Here is a 27,827-nt window from a genome sequence, read left to right on the forward strand (position 1 = left end):
GCTGCAATAATTTGAGACTTAGCGTGTGTTGCGTTATATGTGTATTATATGTGTATTATATGTGTACGTCTGTGTGGCGCCGGTTCTGGAGACCAGAGATAAGGAACCCAGAGCCCCGTTTCCATAATTCTCCTGTTATTTTCCTGTCTCCAGCTCAGCGGCTCCCACTTGATAACTCGTTGTCTGCAGCGGATGACGGGCATGTTGATGCTCATGGAGACAAATGCCCCCCCCCCCCCCCCCCCCCTCAACCCTAACCCCCCCCCAGCATATATGCAGACAGCGTCGGGGTTAATGTGGGTACTGAGGGAGGATTGAACCAGCGGCGTGGAGACCAATAACGTGCGTGGAGCTGAACATGCTTTCTCTCACATTAAGTTCCCTCCGTCATTAATCAAAGCGGTTTCACTATATTATTCTGGGATGGCAATAATTTAGGAGCATTAAGAAATTGCTCTGAAGCTACTGTTGTGCCTGTCTGGTCCTGTTTCTGGGATGGTTGCGCAATGGTTTACACGAAGGTTCCCTTGACCCTGGTGAGGAAGAAGTGCTGTAAAATGGTTGGAAGGATGTCGGAACCCAGGAAAACTCCCGGGAAACCAGCGGTTTCCATGAAGCCTTTATGCTCGGGAGGTGTCTGTTTTCCCCCGTTCTCGCCTTCAGGCTGGGGGTCGGCTCAGCGGGGTCGGCGTCCTGCAGGCGTCTTCGTGAACGTTCTGGTCCGTCCTGATGGCTCCGAGGGTCGTGCTGGTGGACAGGAACTCCAGATACGGCTGCACTTTGCTGTTCTTGGTGTCTCTCATAACACTGTCACGGCAGATGAAAACCGCACGTGTGATTATATACACACGCACTCGTATATTCTAAATAAGGAAATAGAACCCGCAGAGCTGAATAATGGGGAGATAGAAGCTGCTTCAGCTTCACGCCACTGTAGCGCTCTGGACCGGAGCCTAAGCTACACAAGCAGCGTTTGATTCTAGTGTTGTTCGTATGATTAGCAGCACTAATATTTACGTTTCCTCCCGTCTTATATGATATTTTAATGATCATAACTGATATTTTGCTAGATCAGAGTGCAGGATAATGGACACTAAAGGGGGTCTGAGGTGAAGATGGTTCCTCTGACCTGCTGTGACGGCCAATTACTCACGTTAAACCAATTTTCTACTTTAGGATTATGGAATTTTAGTTCAGGTGCAAGAGTTTTCCTTTCAGCTGGAAAACACCCATTTAGGTTTGTTGACAGGTTAGATGATTACGCAATACCATCTGGACAGCGTTATTAAGAAAAGTACAGGTAAATACGAGTATAAATCGTGGGTATCCTGCTGGTCGTGTCGAGGGCCCTTAAATTGAAATTGCTTAAACTCAGACTTGCGGATTTATCTTGCTTAATACAGGGTTAAGCCTCAACCCTTGGCTCTTATCTGCGTCGCTCCATGTGTGTCGACAGTCCAGCAGCAGAGCGGAGGTAGAAGGGTTACACATGGAGGAGAGGTTGGCTGGCTTAGATTCTAGTTAGGCTGGCTGAGCTAATTACCCCTGATTTCCTCATCCTGATTCAGACACGGAGAAAAGCCTGGGATTACTGACACAAGCAGCGTGTGGGGGAGGATCGGGGTGCTTCTGTCCAGAGGTCAACTAGCGAGCGCTTTGCTAGCACGTAGCAGTGTGTCCCACCGTTGGGTGGGTTTATGGCAGCGACATGATGTGACCCCTCTGCCCCGAGGATCCAGAGAACCTGTGCTGGGACCCAGCAGGATGCTTCGTAACCTCTGGCCTCCACTCATTGTCAGCCTTTAACCCTTTTGCTGCCCCTCGTTTAGCATTTGTCCACCCACATCCTACTGGGAGCACGCAGGGAAACACAAATAGAACAATATTAGAAGGAAACTGGGCCTTCTTTGTACTTCTAACCACCTTCTAACCATCAGATGTCTTAAGTGTTGAAGAATGTTCCGAGGCGTGGAGCTCTCGGTGGTGGTTCTGTCTTCCTCGGCTCCCACCGTCGGCCGCGGTGCGAGGAAACGTGTCCAGCTGAGAGCTGTCAGTCACGCTGCTCTTCACAAATGCTCGCGAGGCTTCTGCAGGCTGCGTTTGTTGGTTCTTTGGGCTTCACATGCTGCACAGCCAGGGAGCGTTCACAGACTCCTGCAAGCTAATGTGACGCAGTGTTGTATCGATACGTGACAAGCTCCAGCAGAAAGGTCATTACATCGGAACATCAGGGTCTTTCTGCCTCTTTGAATGTGACTAAGTCCCCGTAACTCTGTCTGCCCTCATGAAGCCAGATCACAGAGGACTTGGATCAGGAGCTTAGAGATGTTTCATACGTGTTCCGTTCTTAAAGCCTCGTCTCCTCCGTCCCGAGTGACATTAAAAAACAGGGTAATGTGTTAATGAGAGCATCAACCGTGCAAAACTGCTGCTGTGTGTGTGTGTGTGTGTGTGTGTGTGTGTGTGTGTGGTGTGTGTGTGTGTGTTGTGTGTGTGTGTGTGTGTGTGTGTGTGTGTGTGTGTGTGATCTGTTAATTGGCTCCTGTCACTTCCACACAGCCCAGTCCAGTGTGCCAATGACTGTTATTACACAGTAATGCCAGGCTGGCTGAGCATCTACTGCATTGTTGCATCACTTTAACATGCGTCACGTTAACATGCGTCACGTTAACATGCATCACGTTAACATGCGTCACGTTAACATGCATCACGTTAACATGCATCACGTTAACATGCATCACGTTAACCTGCATCACGTTAACATGCATCACGTTAACATGCATCACGTTAACATGCATCACGTTAACATGCATCACTTTAACATGCATCACGTTAACATGCATCATTTTAACACGTGTCACGTTAACCTGCATCACTTTAACATGCATCACGTTAACATGCATCACGTTAACATGCATCACGTTAACCTGCATCACTTTAACATGCATCACTGTAACATGCATCACGTTAACATGCATCACTGTAACATGCATCACGTTAACATGCATCACTTTAACATGCATCACGTTAACATGCATCATTTTAACATGCATCACTGTAACATGCATCACGTTAACATGCATCACGTTAACATGCATCACTGTAACATGCATCACGTTAACATGCATCACTTTAACATGCATCACGTTAACATGCATCACTTTAACATGCATCACTGTAACATGCATCATTTTAACATGCATCACTTTAACATGCATCACTTTAACATGCATCACTGTAACATGCATCACGTTAACATGCATCACGTTAACATGCATCACGTTAACATGCATCATTTTAACATGCATCACGTTAACATGCATCACGTTAACATGCATCATTTTAACATGCATCACGTTAACATGCATCACGTTAACATGCATCATTTTAACATGCATCACGTTAACATGCATCACGTTAACATGCATCACTTTAACATTTAGACAGAAAGGAGCTCATCTGTTCGTTCTAAACACTGAATTTAACGTCCCGTTAGTCCGGGTGCTTCTGGGACGGCACCTCTCTTTCTCCTTTGTTCTTTCTTCCATTGCAGATGCTCGATGTCGTTACTCATGAGAAACTTCCAGCCGGTGGAAAATACGCCCCCCGTTATTTACCGTCTGTTCTGGAACATACAGCTCTCCATAAATCTCATAAAAGTGTCCTCAGCGGCGTTTGCTTGTGCACGCTGCGACAGACCACACACTCACGCAGCTGCTCATACGTCTCCTGTTATTCTCACGTGCACGTCCCCTTAAAGTTATTGTGCTTTGTGCTCTGTCTTGCTTCCTGCTCCTCTCTATATGTTACAAATGATCCTACACTTGTAACATATAACTGGGAATATTGGGCTGTGTTCAACGGACGTTAGCGCCATTAGCTACGCTGTAGTGATCACTGCTCAGGCTCCGAGCTCGGCCTGCTCTCCAAACAATTAGTTTAGAGCTGGAAATTCACTCCACTGCGACTCTGCTTTGGGGAGCAGCTAAAAATGCGCACGTGGGCGCAGAATGCATGCGTACGGCCGACACAGTGGTTGATTTACATGTGGTCGTGCCCACACAAAGCCACGCGAAACGCAGCCCGGGACACTTAATGCTGCTTGTCTCTTCAGAGCTCCACCCAAGTGTGCAACTGGGACCAGCTGCATTTAGACACACTGGTTTAATGTGGGAACAGCTGGCTGTAAAGTCACTGGCACACGTGCTCGCACAGGCGCGCAGTGTTTTCCGTACGTGCACGGCGGCAGAGACGGTGAATAATGAGGAGGGTGTTTTGGAGGAGGTCGTCAAAGTACCTACGGTAGATCCCGTCACCACGATAATGATGTCGGTGGTGTGTGTGTGTGCGCGTGTGAGCGTGTGTGAGTGTGTGTGTGTGTGTGTGTGTGTGTGTGTGTGTGTGTGTGTGTGTGTGTGTGTTTGCATCGGCACGCCCTGTCCAGTCACTATTGCCTCACCACTCTTCCAGTCCAGCTCTCCGTCTCTCGTCATTCCCGGCTTCCAAGCAGCAGCTGAGTCGGAGCACAGTGGGAACATTGTTTGCTGAATCGGACCGTCGAGCGCTTGCTCGGTTCTCCTAAACTGCCTCCGTGCCGCGCGTTCCACCTGACACCGTTGTGGTGCCGTGGGTGACCCGTGTGTTCTCCAGTATTCCGACGAGCCTCCTTCCATCTCAGCCTCTCTCAGCCTTTGATTTCCTCTTGTTGTCTTTTCACTTTCTCCACTTCCTCTTCGTGCTGCCAGTCTCGCTCTTGGTGTGGGAACGGGGGACCGTTGAGGACCGGAGCGGAACAGGGTGGAGAGGCAAAGCACAAAGTTTTGGCTGCCTCATTAAAAGTTGGCAGCTTGTAGACGGTCCTGATTTATCGAAGTGGTCTGGTCGGTGCGATTAGAGGGGACGCCGTGGTTCTATGGCACCGTGGTCCAAGAGACCAAAGTAGCAGAATGCTAACGGAGAAAATGATACCTTAGCATTAATGCTCTTATATAGCATGTAAGCATTTGCCTAAATACTGAATTTTAAAATGATGCCGTGTCGTGGTCAGTTATTTAGCACAAGTAAGAACGTGAGAAAAATCATAGTTTATATTTTTTCTCTGCTCATTTTATTCACCTTATCTTAACTGACTGTTTCGGTCCCTCAGCGTTTCTCTTTGATCCTCTTGTACCAATTCACTCCTTCAGGGTTTCGTTGTCACACCAATTAGCTCATTTTCCTGTTCTGGTCCTCAGTTCTGGTCCTCAGTTCTGGTCCTCAGTTCTGGTCCTCAGTTCTGTTCCTCAGTACTGGTCCTCAGTTCTGGTCTTCAGTACTGGTCCTCAGTTCTGGTCCTCAGTACTTCCTCAGGGGGACCACAGGGATGCTGCCTCATGGACCACGTTCTTGTCTGTTTGTTGAGGGGTTTTTGAGTGTTTAACCTCTGCCTCTGTACGAAGCTCCTGCTGGAAGTGCAGTCGTCTGGTCTGCCGGGAGTCCAGAGGTCAGAGGTCAGAGGTTGAACAGGAAAGCCTGCTCATGTAGAACAGCGCATCGTAAACACGCCATCTGTGGCAGCGCCAAATCCCCAGGCAGAAGGTGTTGATGTTTGTTTAGGTGTGTGTGGGTGGGTGTGTGTGTGTGTGGGGGGGGGGTCAGCATCTCCCGTCTTGTGAGTTCGCACCCCAAACGACACACAGCCGGACCAGGACCAGGAGGTGAGAGAGGATGTGACCATCTGGTGAAGTAGAGCCTGTAGGATCAAATGACTTGTATTTCCATTAGGAATGTGTGTTTTGTTTGTGTTGCACTGTGGGGGGTTATTATTTTTAGCACTTGATATTAATGATCGCTGTGTTTATTACGATTACCATGTTGATTCACTGTGGCAGCCCTGAGGGGAACAGCAGGAAGTAGAAGAAAATCAATATTATTTCTTAACACTTGCGCAACAGAGGAGCGTTTTCTCGCCCCCCAGCCCAGCTTCAGAACACTGTCCATGCAGAGGTTTCACCTCGCCCACCCATATCCTCTTTCTTGTTTCTGTCCCTCCTGCTGCAGACTCTTGCTCCTTAAGCCGCTTGTTTTTATCTCTGATAGCGAGTACGTGCTGCCTCCCACCCTGGCTTCACCCTCGGCCTGGCCGATCATCACACGCTCTCTGGAGTCGCCCGCTAGGCTAACACCTGCTAACACCTGCTAACACCTGCTAACACCTGCTAACACCTGCTAACACCTGCCACTCTGACGGCAACTGGGTGGCGGTGACAGAGCGCTGTGGTACGTGCGTGCCCGTCGTCTGAGCGTCATGGCGTCCTGTCTGTGGAGGCTCTTGGCCTGACGTACAGCCAGACACGTGGATTAGAGACAGATCTGGGCCGCTTGAGTTCTATTCACAGATCCCCAGAAGGAGAAGCCTGTTAATTTAGCTGCTATAAATAAGAGACCTCGTCTTCCTGGTCACTTTGCATCGAACCAGACTGGTGACGTTACACCGTGTGTGTGTGTGTGTGTGTGTGTGTGTGTGTGTGTGTGTGTGAGCACGTGCACATCACCTTCAGTCTTGTTGTGGTTGTTGGTCTTTGACTCAGTGGTGCATCAGACTTTGACAGGTAACAGCAACGCATACGCGGATGGAACATCAGTCACGTTGAGTAAAATATAACGTGATAAAAATATCTTTATATCACGAGCCCTTTAAGAGTTTGGAATAACAGTTTTCCATTTGTTCCCAACATCCCAGAGACATTTGAGGCACCTGGAGCAGCAAATTAAAAAGGTCATTTTCCATGTTTTCCTGTTTTCCATGTGCTCCTTTAGAACACAGGTCCTTCCTGGCACCAGAGGGTGCAGCTCACTCAGTTGTAGTTGGTTACACAATCTGGCTCTTGCTGCACAACAGGATACAGTGTCGCTATAGTGGCAGCCGCTAACAAACCAGTTTAATTATGTTTGCAATACTCCAACCGTTTCCACACAGCTGAGGTTAACTCACCCTTTTACAACAATGTTCTCAAATTTAGTCTTTGTCCTGGATTCAGGCTGCAGATAATTGCGTGAATGTTAAATACTGTAGTTTCCACCTCCGGCCACTAGTTGGCAGTATGCGCGATGCAACACCAAATGCCAGAAAAGTATTGCACAGAACACGTGGTGACTGCCAGCATCGTGCGTGTGCACGTACCTCACATTGCAGAATGCTATAATTTTCCCCGTTTATACACAAACGGAGGCTTTTCAGTTCATTTTTGAAAGGTGCCAAAACACCAGTTTCACCTGAAAACATCATCTTGGTCTTTGACCAACAGGCCTTTAGAAATCCTGAAGATTTTAAATATCATCTGAATCATATTTTGAAAAGAAAGAGACAGGCTGAAAGAATCATTTTTAAAAATCCATTTGACCATTTTGACCTTCCTGCATATTTGAACGTTCCAGTTTCAGATGAGGATCACGTCACCAGGATCTCTGTTACTCCTGGTGTCTATATTTAAAGCGTTACATTAGTCTGGCACATGAAGATGCTACAAAGAAAAGCTAATTGATGCTGTAACCAATATCAGACTCGTGCTGAGAGGTTCCTAGTTTTAGTGGTTATTCCAGGAGACAGTGAATGTTAAAGATAATGTAAAGCTCTTGTCTAGCTTTGACTAAAGGATGGGATTCCCTAAAGATCCGGTGGTCAGTCACACACCTCCTGTTGAACGCTGCTTCCTTCAGGCAGCAGCTTCCCCCGCTCGGCCACGCCCATCTGGTCCATCAGAGAGAGATAACTGGGGAGGGAAATAAGGCGGATTGATGAGGGCGAATTGGAACGGAGCGAGTGGAGGCGAGGCAGAAGAGAATGGGGGGGTGAAGGTATAAAAGCTGACATGTAAAGAATCAAACATTCATAAGAATCGTGGGGGGGGGGTACATGGGAAATGTTGAAGCAAAGAGGCGAGCTCGGCAGAGGTGGAGCCTTATTTGTGTGAACAGCTACTGGATTTTAATGGAGCCTTGGCACTTAATAACATTCTCTTGTTATAACACTTGTTATAACATTCCAGTAAAGACTCACTGATGAAGTTCAGCATCACATCTTCTTGCACGGTCTCCTCACGCTCCCATCTCCTTCTGGGGCTGTTCGGACATGCTGCTCGTAACAGAAGGGACCAAAGCCCGATGTCTGTGCGTCTGGCCATGAAAACGGGCGCGCACGTGTGTGCACGAGCCCAACGATCCAGTTCTTGCCCTGTGTAAAGCCGGCCTCGCATCTTGTGATGCCCCTTTTGGAGCGGGCGTTCAGCATGTGACAGGGCGCCCGTCACACGCTCGCACCCGTCACACGCTCGCGCCCATCAGACGCTCGCGCCGTCACACGCTCGCGCCCGTCACACGCTCGCGCCCCTGCGTACAGGAAATGTGTTGCTCATAAATGATTCAGCGCCTCTGACTCAACCAGGGGTGTAGCAGCTCGGCAAGGCCCAAAAGGTCCTGTGAACATTGGCCCGTCTCGTCTCATTTTCTATAAATACATTCAACTATTCAGCCGTAATGGGAAAAATCTCTTTATTAATCTGTTGAATGTGCTCTGAGTTCATGACGGAGTAGTTTTGTCTATAAAATGAGGCTGAAGCTGCAGAACCGAGCGTTTAGATCATTCCTCCTCATGCATTGGCGCCTCCTTCACCCTAAACTCCGCCCTCCTACATTCTTCCCTTCTGCTGTGCAGGACAGCGACATCCAGAAGAAGATCGACCATGAGATCAGGATGCGTGACGGGGCGTGTAAGCTGCTGGCTGCCTGCTCCCAGAAGGACCAGGCCCTCGAGGCTGCCAAGAACCTTCAGACCTGCAGCACCCGCATCATGGCCTACATGTCCGAGCTGCAGAGGCTGAAGGAGGCCCAGGTCATGCAAAAGGTGACACGGAGGTCGTCGGACGCGGGGCCGATGGACGACAGGCTGCCGTGCAAAGGAAGGGTGGCCATCTCAGGCAAGTGCAACAGCAAGGTGGTGCGACTTCCTGCCACAGCCTGGCGGCACGACTGGCGCGACGCTCTAATGCGTCCAGTCAGGCGCTTCCCCGATCATCAAGACTTCACCAGCTGTTTTGGACTGGAGGATGTGTAGTATTCAGGGGGCCTGAGGTCCAACCAATCACATTTATATCACCGGAGTGACCACACTAGCACCCTAGCAACAGTTGCTATGCTAATGCTGGGAGATTATGCTGCCTTTTGCTGTGTAGGATGAGCAGCAGGATGTAGAAGTCTGGGAGGTGCACAAGAGGACGGATGCTAAATGATTTGGGCTTTGGTGGAGGTGAAAATGGCACCATCGTTTACACAAATGAAATAAATCAGTCGTAAAAACATAGGAGCCTAGATCAAATTTCATACCAGATTTATTATTAAAAGTCGCCCACTTTTATTCAAACAAAAACCAAACTAGGTGGTGGGAAGTTGCTCTTTTCTGGGACTCTTGTGGGACGTGAGGAGACGTGCGTGGCCCAGTGGCTGCAGCTAATTCCTGTTCCACACACACCACAGAGAGACGACGTGCACCAGCAAACATTCTTGTTCAACATGTCCTGTTGTGAGGACACACACGTGCACACCTGCCAGGCAGAGGGAGACATGTGTGGTTTCATCTCCTGCCTCTTGTTCCTGCAGATCTTCGGATCCCCCTCATGTGGAAAGACACGGAGTACTTTAAGAACAAAGGAGGTGAGGAGCTTTGCATTCATGTGCTTCAGTGACGGGTTCTTAATTATTTATGCCTGTAGGATTTAGTATCGATTTGGCTGCACTGGAGCAACTAAAGCAGCTTTGCTCAGTGGAACACGGATTGTTTAGTCTCAGGATCTGGATTCTGGACGACGGAACCAGTCAACAAACACTTTCTGCTTCAGAAATGAGGCTGACTCATGAAAGCTGGTCGAGAGTTCTTTTCCTAATCAGTGCAGTCCTATAAAGGCACCTGAGAGACAGGCGGAGGACTCTTAACGAGGCTGTTCGTCAAGGTCGTTAACGCCGGCGTCAACAGCCCAGGCGCTGAGGCGGGATGAGCGCTGCTCCGGTATCCCGTCGTCCTTTGTTTCTGCTGACTGCTTCCGTTTGCTGACCTTTCTGTCACCATAAATACCTGTCATTTACAAATGTTGCTACCTGAGAGGAGTTTGCCGTCTTCCGGCGTCATCTGTCACCATCAGCAGATGGTGACATGAAGCACAGATTTTTAGGTGCTTTAGATCGACTGAGTGGGAGCGAGAGCTGAAACGCTGGAACGGTTTTGGGGAGGTGTTTCAGATTTCCCCGTTGTTGTGCAGAGCTTCACCGCTGTGCAGTGTTCTGCCTGCTGCAGCTTGGCCGGGAGATCTTTGACACTGACATGGTGATCGTGGACCGGACGCTCACCGACATCTGCTTCGACAGCACCGTCGTGTTGTAAGACCCGCTGTCCTGCACATCCGTCTGGAGCCGACTCCAGCTCCACGTGCACAATGCTCACCGTGCATGTTTCCCCCCCGCAGCAATGATGCCGGCCCAGGCTTCGAGCTGCGTGTTGAGCTGTACAGCTGCTGCTCTGAGGAGGACTTCTCAGCAGGGAGCACGCCCAGGAAGCTAGCGAGTAAGCTGAGCTCGTCGCTGGGGCGATCGGCTGGGAAGAAGCTTCGGGCGGCCATGGAGCCCGGTCCGTGCAGTCCCGTGAACAACGGGGGAGCGGCCCCTCTTCTGCTTCCAGTGCCTTCAGTAGCGTAAGTTTGACTTAAAATATTAGCGTGTCACATCCAAGGATTGGGCCTCGTGACGACGTGTTGTTCACATTTATCTCTGCGAGTCTGAGCCTCAGGAGGCCTGAGGAGAGCCTGAGTCTCCACTGCACTAACTGAAAGTGTCCGTCTCTCTTGTGTCCCGACAGGGGCCCCAAGTACCACCTCTTAGCTCACACCACCCTGTCGTTGCCACACATCCAGGACAGCTTCCGTACACATGACCTCACTATCTCTGGCAACGGTGAGTGGCGGCCCCCCAGCACTGCTTTGCTCTTCCAGATCTGTCGGCACGTCCTCACTTCTCCTAATAATTGCCTTTGAACGGGGGGCAGGATCCACCCCTCCCCCTCCGCTGTGATAGACAGCCGCTGCCAAGGTCACGATAATAAAAGCGCTCTGAGCGATGTGACTGCGGTAACGATGGCGGCGACATCGGGCCAGACCCAGACGGACAGACAGGCCCCCGGCGTTTTATTCTTTGGCCCCTCGGTCGGCTGTAACGTTTCTCTCTGGCGTTTCATGCAGCTGCCGCTGTGGCACCGTCTCTCTGGGGAGAGGTGGGTGTTGATGTCGAGTATTTGTTAATTATTAACGGCGTCTGTGTCTCTGCAGACGAGTGCTCCTACTGGCTGCCTCTGTACGGCAGCATGTGCTGCCGCCTCGCCGCTCAGCCTCGCTGCATGACCCAACAGATGATGAGCGGGCGCTTGAGAGTCAAGGCAAGTCGGCTCGGTTAATATGTAGTTGGCATTTATTTTGGCCCCCCAATAAATATATATCACTTAATGTGGAAATATAGAATCACGTGACTTCCATTTAAAACACACACAGGTCAATATAAACTGTACTTTTTATATTTGATATTAACATTCTAAATAATTGTAGATGATAAAATATTCAGCTGTGATATTTAGGATATTTATTTAATAATTATTATAGAATTATTATGCTTTACATTATACAGTATATTGGACATGTTCAGCTTGTGTTGCCCTGTTTTACTTTATGTCTTTTATTAAGGTTTTAATTTCACTAAATGTACATTTCTACACATCGTGAGATGATCTTTTTTTCTCCACCTTGCAGCAGTTGGGCGGCGACCCTCAGCGTTGGACAGACGTGTACGCCGTCCTAAAGGGAGCGAGTCTCTCGTGCTACCGGCGGCAAGAAGATGTGGAGGCGAGCATCGAGCCGGCGTTCACTATTGCTATCAACAAGGTGTGTACTGCGAGGAATCCCCGTGCAGAGGCTGGCCTGCCACGTACTGTCATGATGCCGCAGGCACAATCTCACGCCCACTGTGGCGCCGGAGCAAAACAAGTGTCTTCATGGTCGGATTGCACAGATTTCACATTTGATGGAGGGACAAAAGCATGCCTGGCTGGAAAAAGAACTTCAGAGGCTTCCAGATCAAATCACATTGACACCTGTGGTGGCCATCTTTCTCATCTTTGTGATGGAAGGGTCAGAGAGACACTCGGTCGTCTCACTTCCTCTCTCTGTCTCTTGTCTTCCTCTCACCTGGGACTTCTCATTTCTTTCATAAAGACTCAGTCGGCTTTCACCGTCTGATCCTGAGCTCTCAGCTGACCTAAAGCCGAGTCAGGCCTGTAATATTATGTCTTAGTCGGTTTGTGCTTCGGCTCATCCAAAGAAGACGGAGGAGGGTGGGTGAGGAATGAGTGGAGCCACACTGCCACCTAGCGCTCATCAGCGGAATAGGTTCAATGTGGGAGTCCGCTCTTTGGTCATTTCTGATGGGAAAAGGTTGAAAAAAAACACACACATTTTTAACAGCGGCCTCTTAGTTGGTGAGGTTGACAACTTTAATGACTGTAATGAACTTTGTTGGCTCTCGTCTGCATCAGCGGTTCTGTGGCAGAGGATTGAGTCGATGTGTTTTCATCGCTTGTGTCGCCCAGGAGACCAGAATACGCGCAACAGAGAAAGACCCTGACAGTAAAGCTCAGAACATTTGCATCAGTAACCATTATGGAGGCGAGGAGGTCACGCACACACTCGCCACTGACGGTCGCGAGGACACACATCGGTGGATGGAGGCTTTTTGGCAACATTTCTATGACATGAGTAAGTTGAGTTACCTAATAATAATGTCGAATTTTGGCCACCACTGTTGTATGAATATACGTGGTGCGGATACAGTGCTGAAGGTTTCACTGTTATCTTCAGGCCAGTGGAGGCAGTGCTGCGATGAGCTGATGAAAATTGAGCTGCCATCGCCACGGAAACCAGCTCCTGTTGCGTTAAAACAAGGCTCGCTCTATCACGAAATGGGTAAGTGTCCCTCCGATGTGGGTGTGTAACTAGAAAATGTTATAGGTCAGTAATCATCAAAGAATGGAGCTGGGGAACGCTCCCTGCCTGCACGCAGGTGGTTTTTAGCTCAACTATTCGGGGTCGATGTGCACGAGACGATCTGAGCTTGGAATTTCTCTTCTGTGGAACCTCAAACTCACGCTGTGCTTTCCTTCTCTGTAGCAGAGGTGGAGGGGGGCTTATCTCTGACACGCTGACACACTCTTCTTCTCTTCTTGGTCCCTCTTTGTCCCCCTGTGTTTCCTGACCCCGTCACTTCCTGGCATTTTCCTTCTCATGATCAATATCCCATTTTTATTATTGTTTGAATCATTAATTTGCGAGTGCATCTACTTTTGCTCCGCTCATCACATGCAACTCATGTCCCACACGGACCCTTTTCAATGCCTCCCCAAACCGTTCCGACTCGGGGACCTGTTGCCCTCCTCCCATCCTCTCCTCCCATCCTCTCCTCCCTTTCTTTTCCGACCTCCTCTGGGTTGTGTTCACCTTCCCCTGGCAGCTCCTCTTGCTACGCCCTCCTGTGAGGGTCTCCTGCTGCAGGATAACGCTGTGTCCGCTGAGATTCGTGCTCTGCTCTCGTCCTATTACAATGACAGGTGAAGTAACAAAGACTAAGGTTAAAATAGTTGTTTTGGGGTTCCACATATCCGGGATCAGCTTCCCAAGGTTTTTAGTAAGTCGAACGTTTATAGAAATGTATAGAAAAAATCAGTTTCTCTGAATTTCAACCAAAAAAACAAGAAACTTTTAATGATTAAGTTCTAGTAAATGATATTTCCGTCTGAAAGATATGTTGAGTCCTTTTGCTGTATCCCGTGGCAGTTATTGAATCCTCCGATGACCTCAGCGGCGCCGTGTCGGACATCCTGGCTCGGAGGATGCGGGAGCTGCAACTCCGCCGCCAACTGGGCGCCTCCCCCACCTCGATGTCCGTGTTCGATGACAACAACCTCAAAAGTGCCGGTTGCCCCCGTCCACATACCTCCCGCCTCTCTGGCCACAGCCCCGGTGCCCCCCAGTGGAGCCCCGTGAGCCCCCGCCCCGGCCCGCCGGGCCTGCTGTGCTCGGACGCCAGCGTGACGTCCGACAGTGACAGCCACTGCAGCACCAGCCCCTGCTCGCAGCGCCACGGCAGGTGGGAGCCCCCGCCACACTTCTCTCTGTCGTCATCCTTCCCCCCTCATCCTCGGCCACGCACTCTGTCCCTGGATGCTAAGCTCAGCGCCCTCGGAGGGAGGGGTTACGCAGGGGCCAGGACCTTCCAGTGCCACTGCCAGCCTCCTCCCTCCACGCTGCTCGCCCCGCTCGCCATCTCCTCCCGCTCGCCTGGCTCTCAGCGCAGCACCCAGACCACGCTGTCCTGCTCCAGCTCCACCTCCAGTACCAGCTCCAGCAACAGTGAGGGCAGCCCAGAGTTCTCCGAGGGGGGCCTCTTCTCAAGGCCCTCCCCAGCTCGCCGCAGCCTCAGGAACCTCCGGGCGAGACTCGACCCTCGCAACTGGCTCCAGAGTCAGGTGTGAACTGACCGTTGGGTGACTGCGGTACCGTCGTTGGTGAAACTTTTAATATGTGAAACCCACCTCAGGTAAACCACCCTGAGGAGGAGGGTAGGTGGGATCTGGGATCTGTTCTGGCCCTGATGGTGGGACAGGTGTCAAGGAGGTCCCTCTGGAGTAAAACTGGAACAAAAAGGTGACAATCACCTCAGGCCACTCTGCACTTTGCTGGGTTGCCCCACTTGGGAGGCTGGTCCAAAGCTACATGGGGATATTCTGCTTGCTTTGAGAGGTCCTGCTGCTTGGATGGGGGGGGGGCAGTATAAAGAGCTAAAAATAGACACACATAAAGTCTGCTGTCCAATTCTGAAACAATTACTGATTTTGTCTTCTGCACCCTGCAGCATCCAAGTCCCATTTCAACATTTCTGCTCGTGCACTAACAGTATTTTACGACTGGATGTGTCTTATCTGGGTTTGGATGCAATATTTCTGCTATGGAAACTGTGTGAGCCGGACAGAAGATGGAGGCTGAAGTGGTGACGGCTGCCTCTGATGTGACCTAAGCCAGATGATTCTCCTAACTATGACTATGCACATTTCCTGCATGATTTGAAACTCTGGTCAAGGTTTAACTTTATGCAAGTGCTCCTACTTACTGTACTGGTTATTACTGTGACATCTTCAGGGTTTAAGTGTGACGTTTAGTTTTTACATAATTCATCACTCAGTTGACAGGTTGTCATTCTAACTGGTCTCTATATTATTATTATTATTATTGTTATTATTATTATTATTATTATTGTCATCATCACCCTAATCATCGTCATCAGCATCAATGGGCCTGGATCACCGATGACCTCCTGTAATTGTATTCTAGGCAGATTTCAGCAGATAAACTCCCACTCGGGCATCATATTGATCCCTAAATAATAAGGTCATGATCGTCAGGAGGAGGAGATCATTGTTTACAGTGCGGTCTGCTTGTTTCAGTCTAATTAATCCTCATTATTAATCGTCCCTGCGTAAAGGCAACATCACCGTCAGCGCCGTCTTTTCTCTCGTTTCTGTGGGATTTGCTTCAGGATTGGGATCCAAACTGATGTTTAAAAATGTAACAAAGCTTTTCTAATTGAACAAATGAGCCCATTTGTTTTGTTTGGGGTTTCTGTGTTGATCTTGTGATAAATGCAGCTATATTGATCCGCGGTGATCAGGATCATTTTAGCAGGTGATGTGCTGTTGAGTAAATAAGATTGAGTGTTAGAACCTTGCAAACGTGTCCCCTGTCAGCAGGTTGTGTGTTCTGCATGTGTGCTGCCCTCCGAGGCCAATGGGAAATGATGTTTGAAATAATATAACTAATTACAATAAATGGTTTAATTCATAGATGGCTGCAGTGAATGTCAGTTATTTGAAAAGGTGGCTAGCAAAGTGTGCTGATATTTCCGAGCTCACACTTGTTCCTGTAAATGGAGATCTCTCCTCCATCGCTTCCTGAACGCGTGACGCATCATTTCCTTCCTCCTCATCCATCAACAACCCCCCAGGAGATTATTGTCCGAGTGAAGGTGAAACACTGAAGGCAGGCAGAACGGAGGCTTTATTGTTAGTGTTTTAGAAGCAAAACATGCACTCTTACAAAGATTGGAGGTAGTAGAAACATAGGAGTGCATCAACGGCCTCAGGGAGGCCTCAGTCTGCAGTGCAGGTCTGTTATTGTGCTAGTATCGGTTTGCAATTGCTTAAAATATATATAAAAAAACATGAATCCAGTGGTTTAATAATTATGCATCGATATAAGACAGAGTAACACTGGTGAATACTTATATATAGTCACATTGACTTATGTAACCCAATAAGGGCATTTGAAACACGTTTGGCAATTAAATATTGGATTACATAAGAAATTTAAAAATGTTTCATTCACTTATGTGTAAATTGCAATCATTTCCTCTCCCCTTGTGGGATTTCTAGATTTCCTTTCTTCACTTGTGCTTGTTCCTCTTCCCTCGCTCTCTGGCACTAGCAGGCGCTGCCTGGGTTACTGGCTCGCAGCGCCACTCCGGCCAGAGTCCTCCGGGCAAACGTGGAGAACCTTCCAGGGCACGTGCCGGCCCGGCTGATGTAACTCGACGCAAGCCGATGGAGCCGCTTCGCACCAAAAGTGTTGTAGTGTCCCGGGAGGACCTGGTCAACCTGTTAGGGTTAGGGTTAGAAAGATAAGTCGATAAGTTCTGAGAACTGCAACATTATCAGATGGTAAAACTTTATTGTACGCGAAGTGTTGGCCAGACAGAGCCGAGAAAGTGGGCTGATGCTAGGAAGCTCCCTGCTGTGTCACCAGTACCTGTTCACTGTCGACCAGGCCCACCAAGCGCTCACAGCTGCTGATGTAGTCGCTGACGTGGCTGTAGGGCAGCCAGTCGATCATGTGGCCGTCGTACACCACGTCCCCGGTGAACAGGAGCTTGTTCTCACGATCGTGGAGGCAGATGCTGCCACGAGAGTGGCCGGGCATGTGGAGCACAGTCAGCTGTCGGTTCCCCAGGTTGATGACGTCGCCTTGACGATGAGAAAACAGGAAACAACATTTAATGAGCCTCGTTCACTCACAATTTGTCTGGCTACGATCCTACGGACGATAAATGTCATGAGAGGCCGAAGATGGAGATGGGAAGAGTTATGACACAGCAGAATCAGGGTGGAGCAAGATGTATTAAAATATTCCTTTATTATTAATTAAATACTGGATTCTGACCTTTATAGAAATATATATATAAATCAAGTTGTTTTATAGTAATTGCTATAGCCAACAATAAGTGTATTTACATTGTTTATAACTGGACACACACAGCCCAATTTATGTGGATCAAAATGTATGTAATTATGTATACAGTATGTTTTTAGGCTTATTTTAGCTCATCAAAATTCATCACTCACGATAAGAAAGGGATTAAAAAGTGAAGTTAATATCACAGTTATCAATAATAATGGGGCTCAGTTATCATCGCGTAACCACTTGAGTTCAGCGCCGATAAAGAATAAAATAAAGAATAAAATAAAGAATAAAATAAAGAATGCATAGGTGGAAAACTAAATGAGGAAAGTGAACAAATACGGAAACGCCTCCAAAAAATATGGAGCGGAATTGATTGATTCATTTAAGCTTCAGTCATTTTGGTCCACCATAGATGAATTCCTGCTCAAGTATAGAGGCTTGTCTTTAGCGTGCACATCAGCGTGCACATTAGCGTGCACATCAGCGTGCACATCAGCGTGCACATTAGCGTGCACATTAGCGTGCACATCATCCAGAGCCCTGGATGAGCAGCGGACCCGTCTAATGGTGTCGTCCACTGCCCTGATGCTGATTCAAATGTGTCGAATGTGCCACCTTGTCTTTCATCAAACGCCCATTACCGTGCAAAAAAATAAAAGGATGTGAATAAGAAGTGGACTTCCCACCGACCCTCTTGCAGAATGTGCGTGGGCTGCACAGCCTTGACTTTGTAGTGCCTTGCCCTCCATCCGGGGCTGGGGGCCTCGGTTATCTCGCTGTCGCTCAGCCAGGTGACCATCTCGAAGTTGTCTCCGCTGGACAGGGCATCGACCTCGGCGCTGTGGACGCCCACCTGTTGGAACTGATGCAGACCCCCCGAGTGGTCGAAGTGCGCGTGTGTGGCGATGGCCAGCAGCGGGTTCTTCCTCTGGGGGTCTTTCCCCAGCAGCCCCTTGGCGTCGATGTAGTCAGGTAAGCTCCTCAAGCCCAGCCCGGTATCGATCACCACGTCCTGGTGGGAGCCGCGGAGCAGCCAGATGTTGCAGCGGTTTTCGGACTGGTAGAACCGCTCCTGGATCCAGAAGAGTCCGTCTCCAAGCGATTTGTGAGCGTACCAGTCGGCTGCAGACATCACAGCACGCGCGAGGGTCCAGCTAACCTGCTGCAGCAGAGGGGCGCGAGCCTGCTAGCCTGCTAGCTACTGGCGGCGTTCGCTGGGGTGAACGTGATGGTGGCGGCGGACACGCCCTTGCTGTGGAGGACGGCGTTGATTGGTCCAACGCAGTAGTGACGACACCAGAGGGCGTGCTGCTATTGGCTGTCCCACGGGGGCGGGGCCAGCTAAAGGCATAGTTTCTGATAAATTGAAACTATCAGTAAAGCTCGTTCTCTGTGAGGATAAACTAAATGGAGAAGAGGTCACGTTTGGACCAGAAAAGGTTCAGTAGTTGCAAGTTTAAAAATAAGTCCACTCGAAATTGGAGTCCTTCTGAAGCCAAAGTTGCTGACTACTAGGATTGTACGTGCAACACATTGGCGACACTGTACTAAAAGTTCAATAGTGAGTATTCAAGTATGTTGCGCTGCCTTTGGACCAGTTGTTGTCGTTTCTCAGTCTAATAGAGGCTAAATCACGAGCTGGTGATGATGGCGCGCTGCCTCCATTCATATGTGCACGTGTTTGACTGTGAGGTGGACAGAAACGTGGAGTCTGTGGGCTGCAGGTTCACGGGAGATCCGCCGTCATGGCAGGCAGAGGTCGTGGTGCACCTTCATTCACGTTCAACATCGAGGCTCTGGGCATCGGCCGAGGCAGCATGCCAGACGCAAGGGTGGGTCCCAGCCCGCTGTTCCCAGTAAGTAGCGAACACACACGAGCTTTGCACAATAAAACGTCATATTGCAGCATGCAGACACCAGAGAACCTTTAAACTCGAACTATCGGGATGAAGACGTGTTGGGAAACGAACAATAGATACTTCGTTGAGTTTCTAAACTTGGATGTGAGGACGACGGTCAGGCCAACCAACAGATGAGCAGAAGCAGAAAAGCCAGCAGACACTCGAATTCCTGTTGCTCTGTGTATACGAGGCATTACGGTAAATGCTGAGCGCAACATGGAGCGATAGAAGCGGCTTCATGTGGGATTCATTCCCTTCAGTGAAAGATGGTCCCATGAGGAGTGCTTGGGACACGGGTCAGGGCCCTTAAGTGCCAACGGAGCCTCGTCTGCTAGCTGCTTCTGTTCTGGAAAAGATTTCTTGTGCCGTCATTCATTTATTTGGTGTTGGAGTGAATCATTTTCTGTCCATGTTAAAAGGTTGTTAAATAATTGAGTTGTTCTGGTGTATTAAATTAACATTTTTATAAATTGTTGTATTTCAGTGTCTTCACACGTGTCTGGTAAAATGTTGTATTCTTCCTTTTGCCTGCATGTCATTGTTGTTCATAAAGTGACAATTTGTGACATTAAATATAAATCTGAATGAGGTACATTATAGATTACGAGCTCAGTTCTTGAATGCTGTTTATTTTCAAACGCTTCATCAGAATTTTGGGCTCCAGTTCTGAAGCGGAATCATGGAATGAAAACTAGGAATTCCCCCGAAACATGAATGTCCCAACATGTTTTCATCGTTCCCAACATTGCTCGTAACTCCACTTTGGTAAACAGTCATCGTTCCGATGAAGGGCCCATGAAGAGTTCCAGGATTACTGAAGGGAATAAATCCCACATGAAGCCGCTTCTATCGCTCCATGTTGCGCTCAGCATTTACCGTAATGCCTCGTATACACAGAGCAACAGGAATTCGAGTGTCTGCTGGATTTTCTGCTTCTGCTCATCTGTTGGTTGTTCCTGACCATAGTAAGTGAGCCGGGTCCCACATTTGTCTCTGGTTTAAAGTATCTTTTTATGACTGGATATATTTTTAAGTAGATTTTATAATGCAGTTTTGGGAATACCAACACTGAACATTATATTTACCCCCAAGTGAAAGAGAAAGTAATGTTTGTATATTTATTTGCACAAATGTCAGAACTTGAATGGTGCTGATTTGACTTGTGACAGATTTGATGAAAATGTGCATGAATTGTGGATTAGAGGTTACGTTGTTTGGCCAGATTATTTATCAGAGTTGTCAAATTAGCCGGTTCAGATTTGCACGTTTCTGCTGAACAAACTTCAGACACCTGATTAAATCCTCGATTTGTGTTTCACTGTGGGAGTTTTGTCTGTGATTCCTGAACTTTGGATTTGGCCTGTGGAGCTGTGGGAGAGACCTGTTCTGGGTGGGTCATCCCACAGCAGTTTGAGCTGCTAAATTAGGTCCTGTTAGCATCTGCTCCAGCCATCTTAATCATGTTAATCAGGCTAGACGAGTCTGTACACAGCTGCATAATTAAAGGTGATGCACAGCTCACAGTGGTGCCAGGTGTGCCAGTTCCTGTTGCCAGGTGTGCCAGTTCCTGTTGCCAGGTGTGCCAGTTCCTGTTGCCGTGCGTGCCAGTTCCTGTTGCCGTGCGTGCTCGCTGTTATCTCTCCTCTACTGGTTGTTCCACCAGGCCACAGACTTTAAGCCGGTGCCCCTGAAGGCTGGCGAGGAGGAGGACTACATGCTGGCCTTGAAGCAGGAGCTGAGAGGAGCAATGCAGAGGCTACCGTACTACATCAAGCCCCTCTCCAACAGAGCAGGTGAGGAGCAGAGTACCGCAGGTGAGGTGAGGAGAGGAGCAGAGCACCGCAGGTGAGGAGAGGAGAGGAGCAGAGTACCGCAGGTGAGGAGAGGAGAGGAGCAGAGTATCGCAGGTGAGGAGAGGAGCAGAGTACCGCAGGTGAGGAGAGGAGCAGAGTACCGCAGGTGAGGAGCAAAGCACCGCAGTAGAGGAGAGGAGCAGAGCACCGCAGGTGAGGAGAGGAGAGGAGCAGAGTACCGCAGGTGAGGAGAGGAGCGGAGCAGAGTACCGCAGGTGAGGAGAGGAGAGGAGCAGAGTACCGCAGGTAGTAGAGGAGCAGAGTACCGCAGTAGAGGAGAGGAGCAGAGTACCGCAGGTGAGGAGAGGAGAGGAGAGGAGCAGAGTACCGCAGGTAGTAGAGGAGCAGAGTACCGCAGTAGAGGAGAGGAGCAGAGTACCGCAGGTGAGGAGGAGAGGAGAGGAGAGGAGCAGAGTACCGCAGGTGAGGAGAGGAGAGGAGAGGAGCAGAGTACCGCAGGTGAGGAGAGGAGAGGAGAGGAGCAGAGTACCGCAGGTGAGGTGAGGAGAGGAGAGGAGAGGAGAGGAGAGGAGCAGAGTACCGCAGGAGAGGAGAGGAGCAGAGTACCGCAGGTGAGGAGAGGAGAGGAGAGGAGCAGAGTACCGCAGGTAGTAGAGGAGCAGAGTACCGCAGGTAGTAGAGGAGCAGAGTACCGCAGTAGAGGAGAGGAGCAGAGTACCGCAGGTGAGGAGAGGAGAGGAGAGGAGAGGAGCAGAGTACCGCAGGTGAGGAGAGGAGAGGAGAGGAGCAGAGTACCGCAGGTGAGGTGAGGAGAGGAGAGGAGAGGAGCAGAGTACCGCAGATGAGGAGAGGAGCGGAGCAGAGTACCGCAGGAGAGGAGAGGAGAGGAGAGGAGAGGAGAGGAGAGGAGCAGAGTACCGCAGGTAGTAGAGGAGCAGAGTACCGCAGGTGAGGAGAGGAGCAGAGTACCGCAGGTGAGGAGAGGAGCAGAGTACCGCAGGTGAGGAGAGGAGCAGAGTACCGCAGTAGAGGAGCAGAGTACCGCAGTAGAGGAGCGAGTACCGCAGTAGAGGAGCAGAGTACCGCAGTAGAGGAGCAGAGTACCGCAGTAGACGGGACACTCAATCTAAAGCCTGTAGCCTGGAGAGGATGATGCAGCACTTTAGGAGCCCAGACGTTTCTTCAGGCCTGTAGGTAAATTTCAGCAGAATATTGGATTACAGGCGCCGTCGGCTCTGGCGAGACAGTCGAGCCCTGACCGGAAAGATAAGTTCCCCCCAACGGCTCATGTTGTTGCTGATGTTTTAAACAAATCGCCTCCTTTTACATGAAGCAGAAGTGGAGAAATACACACAGCGGTACGTCAAGCAGAGCCAGAGGACCGACGAGGAGTGGACTCCAGGTAGAGGGAATGGACACAGGTGCATCTCAAGGATGGAGAAATGATATGTATTTTAATATTCCCAGACTGGAACCTCCTCCCCAAAGAACTGATGCCTCGAAAAAGAAGAGTTGGTGCCAAAGCAGGTCCGTGAACGGCAGAATAAAGGTCACATGATGCAGTCAGGGTGACGAGGACGTTTAAACCCCACAGGCACAACCAAGAAAACCAGGATCTCGCAGAAAGTGAACCAGGATATTCTGAATAAGTTAGAGGTGAGCTTCCGCCCGTCCCGTGAAGTTAAAATGTCCTTAAAGGAGCTTCTGAAGGCGAAGCTGCACGTGTGTTTCAGGATCTAGAGAAGAAGGATCGGAACCCTGAAAAATCTGACGATGAGACAGAGAAGAAGGCCGAGAACGAAGAGGAGGAAGTGGAGGAGGAAGAATATGAGGAGGAGGACATTGAAGAGGTGGATCAGAATCATGTCTCCTCAGGAATCTGCCGTATTAAAATGATCCGCTTCATCTTCCCGTGCAGGAAAACGACTACATCGACAGCTACTTCGACAACGGCGAAGACTTCGCAGCAGGCAGCGACGATAACATAGACGGCGAAGCCACTTACTGAGCCCGTGGGGACGGCGTCCGGCCGGAACGTCCACCTGGACCTTCGGTAGAGCCATGGTTGGTTCTTCTGCTGCTGAGCCCAAGTGTAAATAAGAAACTGGGAGTGTGCGCCTCTTGGTCATAATTTATTCAAAATATATTTATTTTCCAGTCTGGAATATTTCCACAGTTTAAAAGGCACATATTGACACGCTGTAATGCTGCTGAAGTGGTCAAATAAAGCGTCTAACAGATTTTCACAGCATTACAGAGTCTTTGTGGGAATGTTGGAATCAAGTGTCCCAACCAGGTTTGGCAGAAGAAAACTCAGGAGCAGAGCTGCTCGGTGATCTAGCAGATGGCTCAATACTGAACAGACATGCTGAAGAAGCTTCAGAATAAATTAACGAGGAGAGTATGGCAGCAATGGCACCAACACAGGGGCATCGGGGGCACATCATTAAATTAGACTGACTTAAAACTAATGGTGAAGAAGCAGCAAAGATAAAACAGACTTAATTTGACTTGCTTAAATCCTGGAGTAGATCCAAGGGGGGGTCCTGGCCTGCGAGTGAACTCAATGATCGGTTTTCTAGCCCAGTTACTAGGACCTAGTGACCTAGTAGGACCTAGTAGGAGCCTAGTTCAGGACTAGAAACCTGCTGCTAGTGTGAGTCTGTTAGCAACGTGGTGTTGATCCCTTATGCTTTGGCGAGCGCGCCATGTTCTCCGTCCCCTCTTCTGTCCACCACAGGCTCCTGGAAATTCCCCTCTCCCATCCTTCCAGCATCATTTCCAGGCCACCCTCCTTTCTGGACCTCATTGGAATCGAGACTTTGTAAATGACCGAGGTCGACGTTTCCCTGAGGCGCGTCGTCGAGCGGCTGCGTGGGGACGCCATGGTGGCTGACGTCGGCTTTCATCAGCACCTCGTAATACAGCAGGTAGAAGACGGGCGTGACGATGCCAACCACCAGCATGATGGCGACGGCAGTCCACCATCTCATGCCCCAGTCGGCACCATAATAGGGGTCCTTTCTCTGCGCTGGTTTGTAGCTGAGCTCTGTGGGCGGTGGCTGTAGTGTCAGGGAGGACACCACTTCATTCAGGCTGGTTCGAGACGGACCTGTGGACTTCACCAGCTGTTCAATGTCCTTGTCCTTTTCCAGCAGGAAGCCTTCCACGCTGTCGGTGGAAGAGGAAGAGTCTGTGGAGGACTCTGGAGGAGGGGAGGCGATGGAGGTGATTGGGGGCAAGCGTCTGGCCCCTGATGGGGACGAAGGTTTATGGAGGCTGGTGATGTGAGTCTCAGTCAGGATGCTGAAGCGTCTCACGGGAATCTTGACAGAGCGCAACGCAAAGAAGTCCTGTTCAGTCAACAGGTTGTTGGCGCGCTTTATATCGGCCAACTGTTAAAGACAAACGGACGTTAGAAAGATGACCTGCAGGTAAAGTCACAGTCCTGAGCTGTTCAAACACCCTCCTACCGCCCCAAACACCCTCCTACCGCCCCAAACACCCTCCTATACCGCCCCCACCACCCTCCTCTCTGCCCCATGTTAGTTGTTAAATGCAGGTTCCACATGGTTTATTTCCAATCTAAGAACTTTACAACTTTTAACAGCAAACATTAGTGTTATAAAACTAGTTGCTTTGCTATGCTTCTGGGTCCGTCATTCCTCTGAAATGAGCTTTGTAACAGCATTAAAGAGCTGAGCAGGTCCTCAGCAGAGGAGCGAAGAGCCCAAACGTGGAGAACAGGCCTACCGAGCAGTGGTACTGCAGAGAAATACTGTTGAGTGTGTCCCCCTCTTGGATGTCTCGGGTCAGGTAGACGATGTCCTCCATCCGTTCCCTGGAGGTGCTCCTCCGCAACCTCTCTTTGCCACGTGGCCGCAGCTCGTAGTTCTCGCCGTCCTCCTCAGACAAGTCGTTCTCTGAGCCGTTGTTTCCGAACAGATAGGCATGAGCGCCATTGGCAGGCTGCACCATGGTGGCCGACTGGAGTCCATAGTGCTGGTTTCTAGTGGACATATTTTCTTATCTGTGTTGGAAAGAGTCGAGAGTTTTCAGATTAGATGCGTTATATTGTTACCAACTTTAACCTTTTCTCTTCACGTGAGCAGACAAGAACTCGGGTTAAAGTACACCTCAGATAATTGAGCTCGATTTAAGACCGATAAGAAGTGTGGAGAGAACATCGAGTGCTGGCGATGTCAACACATGTGATATTAATTTTTACTAACGCTGTACAATCATTTTAAACTAGAAAAGAAACACTGGGAGAGCGGAGATGTCGGCCAAGGAGCCACTTGGACTCAGATCCGAGTTCTCCTTGCATGAGCAGCCCACGCTCCTGGTTCAACTGAAATATAAAGTAATATACATATGCATATACATACATATGCAGCAGTAATACAGAGCAGAGAATGGTTATTTTGGATCAAAAAGCCCCTTAGCGTTGATATTTGGAGGATTAAAGGTGAAAGTCCCCTCGGAATCGGCTCCATCCCCTGAACCGAATCAAAGTCGGGGCAAATATTCGCAAATAAGTCACTTAATCACTTAACAAAACAGGTTCCATTTGCATTCTCTCGGTGTACGAAGCATTGGACCCTGCACACGTAAAGCAGAGAGCTCAGCTCGCATTTGTTCAGCATAACCACCAAGTGTCATCGTGTAAGTGGAGAATTAAGATCGACATGCATGAGATGCTATAACCCTCATTATTGATTATATAACCCTTATTAGCGACAGCGGTACATGCAAACACTCGTTATTGTTGTCAATTGCGATTAAAAATAAGGAGTTTAAGATACAAACTAGAAGTTTAATCCAACTATCACGAAGTTGATGAGCTGACGTAAACGCTCGTCCACAAGCTAGCAACACGCTAACAGGGCTAGGCTACTGATGCTAACCAGCGACCATCTGTGTTAACGAGTACGAATGTAGCCAGGTCCAAGGCTGGTTTAATGCTTAACCGGGAGACGATTCTCAACGACTACCTGCAAGTGTAACCAGTCAGCTGTCCAGAATAATATCCATACTTGTAGAGGTAGTAAATCCTGCCTCACCTCCCCGTTCGTCCCTCATCTGCCTACTTAGCTGCGCTGCTACCGCTCGCGCCACGTCAACAGCATATTTGCGTAATGACGTCACCGATGACGTGTTCCTCTAAACGGAAGCCTCGCGAGATGGCGCTATTTACCATGAATACGCAGTACTTATCATGACTACGCAGTACTTACCATGACTATGCAGTATTTACCATAAATATGCAGTATTTACCATGAATACGCAGTAGTTACCATGAGTTTGCAGTAGTTACCATGAGTTTGCAGTCGGTTGGTCGGACTTGTGCTACTTATTATCGAAGCGGACTGTTTTTCTTCTCTTTTGAAGACGTTTCTTCAGTATGAATGATGTATGATTATTATTATTATTATTAGTGCAGTGGGTATCGAGCCAGTTTGACTGTAAGTTACTGAAATAGATCCACATTTAGAACTATTTTAAAATGTTTAAGCTTTTCACACAAACCTGCGGTGTTGTGTTTAATTTTGCGGGCACCTGCCAGGGACCAGACATGAGATGAACAAGGGGAAGCCCCCCCTCGCCCCCCGGGACCTGATTCCCATCCTGCTCGCTGAGTGGCGCTGTTCACCTCCAGACTTTGAGACTTGCGGGATTAAAACATCTTGGCTCATTAGGCAAGAGACTAGTCAGAGTCCCAGAGTCACCGGGAGACACTCACTCTGTCGGAACTCTAAATCGTGCGTGCGTATGTGTGAGCGTGCGTGTGCGTATGTGTGCGGGTAGAGTTGCAGCAAGACTCACATGGCCTCAGGAGCCCGGAGCCGTGTGTAGAGACAAGGGGAGAAGCTCCACGACAGAGCCGGGGAAGCGGCTCTCCCGGCCGGCTTCTGTCCGATGACACCTCCGCCGCAGCTTCCCACCTCCGGACTGTTCAGCGTTGATGTGGCTGGGAAACAGGAGCGCAAGACCCGTATGGATGGTATCACCTGCATTTTGGTAGTGTAGCCGCTCTTGGACGGAGAGGCCAAGCAAGGTGTCAGGTAGGTTCCGTTTGTGCGTCTTTTTTAGGGATGTGTGCACGTGCAAGCAAACTTTAGTGGACAATGCGCTTCGTTTACGCAGCGCCGGGACGCCGACATCACCTGCTTGGGTTTTCCCACTAAGTGTGTAATAAGTGCTCGCATTGTTAGTGACAGATTAATAGCGCGGGGAATAAAGGAAACACTCCTCATTAATTACGCCGGACAGCTCCAGCAGACAGATTGTGTAACACTGGAAGAAAACGATTAAAAGTAGTTGGCCGCTGCTAATTTCCTTTTGCGTCGTGCCAAAATTCTCCTCGCAGTAGCTAATAAAAGCGAAAAGCCTAAATATTGATTCAGCGCAGTCCGTAAATGAATGGTCGGGCAGCCCATTGAGAGCGGAGACAAACGCTTCCATGGTTACATGCTGGATCTCCAGTGTGATTACTCCGCTTTGTGTGGGTTCTCTCTGTCCTGCTGAAATAAAACAACAGTTCAGGGGAGAATGCCACACATGGCGCGCCGGAGATCCTCTCATAAAAGCGCAGAGGCTAATCTATAGGCTTACTCGCGGACATAAGTAATCTTGGCGCACTCTTGTTGCGCACATGTGTTGCTATTAAATCACTGATGCCTGCAGCCTTATTGTGCCGATGCTTGTTTTTTATGCACATGTCGAGCCTCCACAGTTTTCACCAGCTGATAGGGTGG

General features: G+C 49.3%; 5 protein-coding genes across 25 annotated transcripts in view; 3 read left to right on the forward strand and 2 right to left on the reverse strand.

The window, feature by feature from the left end:
* The window catches only part of rtkna (rhotekin a), a 39,185-nt gene extending 23,224 nt beyond the window's left edge, over positions 1-15,961 (forward strand). For 3 of the 4 annotated variants that reach the window (XM_057034044.1, XM_057034045.1, XM_057034046.1), the window contains exons 2-11: positions 8,693-8,954; positions 9,634-9,687; positions 10,290-10,407; positions 10,494-10,718; positions 10,883-10,977; positions 11,349-11,455; positions 11,823-11,954; positions 12,659-12,824; positions 12,927-13,031; positions 13,899-15,961. In XM_057034044.1, coding sequence (XP_056890024.1) covers positions 8,693-8,954; positions 9,634-9,687; positions 10,290-10,407; positions 10,494-10,718; positions 10,883-10,977; positions 11,349-11,455; positions 11,823-11,954; positions 12,659-12,824; positions 12,927-13,031; positions 13,899-14,596 — 1,962 coding nt within the window. In that variant the 3' untranslated portion in view covers positions 14,597-15,961. Of the gene's footprint in view, positions 1-8,692; positions 8,955-9,633; positions 9,688-10,289; positions 10,408-10,493; positions 10,719-10,882; positions 10,978-11,348; positions 11,456-11,822; positions 11,955-12,658; positions 12,825-12,926; positions 13,032-13,575; positions 13,673-13,898 lie in introns of all 4 variants that reach the window. The other variant, XM_057034047.1, reaches the window with a different exon arrangement.
* A 195-nt stretch (positions 15,962-16,156) lies between these two features.
* On the reverse strand, positions 16,157-18,630 carry mblac2 (metallo-beta-lactamase domain containing 2). Its single transcript, XM_057034054.1, has 3 exons — positions 18,045-18,630; positions 16,923-17,137; positions 16,157-16,771 (listed from the first exon to the last, which is right to left on the reverse strand). The coding sequence occupies exons 1-3, from the start codon at positions 18,484-18,486 to the stop codon at positions 16,598-16,600; spliced, it is 831 nt and encodes a 276-aa protein (XP_056890034.1). The 5' UTR covers positions 18,487-18,630; the 3' UTR covers positions 16,157-16,597.
* A 103-nt stretch (positions 18,631-18,733) lies between these two features.
* Positions 18,734-23,310, forward strand: polr3g (polymerase (RNA) III (DNA directed) polypeptide G). 7 transcript variants are annotated; one of them, XM_057034056.1, is made up of 8 exons: positions 18,734-18,915; positions 19,079-19,210; positions 20,919-21,048; positions 22,403-22,471; positions 22,537-22,596; positions 22,664-22,725; positions 22,803-22,919; positions 22,988-23,310. In XM_057034056.1, exons 2-8 carry the CDS (start codon positions 19,100-19,102, stop codon positions 23,075-23,077), a joined length of 639 nt encoding a protein of 212 aa, XP_056890036.1. In that variant the 5' UTR covers positions 18,734-18,915; positions 19,079-19,099; the 3' UTR covers positions 23,078-23,310. The 7 variants fall into 7 exon arrangements, with proteins under 7 accessions (XP_056890036.1, XP_056890038.1, XP_056890041.1 ...); XM_057034058.1 differs by having other exon boundaries at positions 18,737-18,873; positions 18,970-19,210; XM_057034055.1 differs by having other exon boundaries at positions 18,738-18,915; positions 19,047-19,210.
* On the reverse strand, positions 23,189-26,917 carry lysmd3 (LysM, putative peptidoglycan-binding, domain containing 3). Of its 4 annotated transcripts, none has more exons than XM_057034051.1 (3): positions 26,896-26,917; positions 24,823-25,099; positions 23,189-24,464 (listed from the first exon to the last, which is right to left on the reverse strand). In XM_057034051.1, the coding sequence occupies exons 2-3, from the start codon at positions 25,087-25,089 to the stop codon at positions 23,757-23,759; spliced, it is 975 nt and encodes a 324-aa protein (XP_056890031.1). In that variant the 5' UTR covers positions 25,090-25,099; positions 26,896-26,917; the 3' UTR covers positions 23,189-23,756. The 4 variants fall into 4 exon arrangements, with proteins under 4 accessions (XP_056890031.1, XP_056890029.1, XP_056890028.1 ...); XM_057034049.1 differs by lacking the exon at positions 26,896-26,917 and adding an exon at positions 26,133-26,256; XM_057034048.1 differs by lacking the exon at positions 26,896-26,917 and adding an exon at positions 26,064-26,242.
* Positions 26,597-27,827, forward strand: part of adgrv1 (adhesion G protein-coupled receptor V1) — a 69,471-nt gene continuing 68,240 nt past the window's right edge. For 3 of the 9 annotated variants that reach the window (XR_008950730.1, XR_008950731.1, XM_057034042.1), the window contains exon 1: positions 26,601-27,134. The gene's annotated coding sequence lies outside the window, so the exon portion shown is untranslated. Of the gene's footprint in view, positions 27,135-27,827 lie in introns of all 9 variants that reach the window. The other 6 variants (XM_057034038.1, XM_057034040.1, XM_057034039.1 and 3 more) reach the window with 4 other exon arrangements.

This window comes from Takifugu flavidus, chromosome 5 (assembly GCF_003711565.1).
Source record: "Takifugu flavidus isolate HTHZ2018 chromosome 5, ASM371156v2, whole genome shotgun sequence".
Lineage (NCBI taxonomy): Eukaryota > Metazoa > Chordata > Actinopteri > Tetraodontiformes > Tetraodontidae > Takifugu > Takifugu flavidus.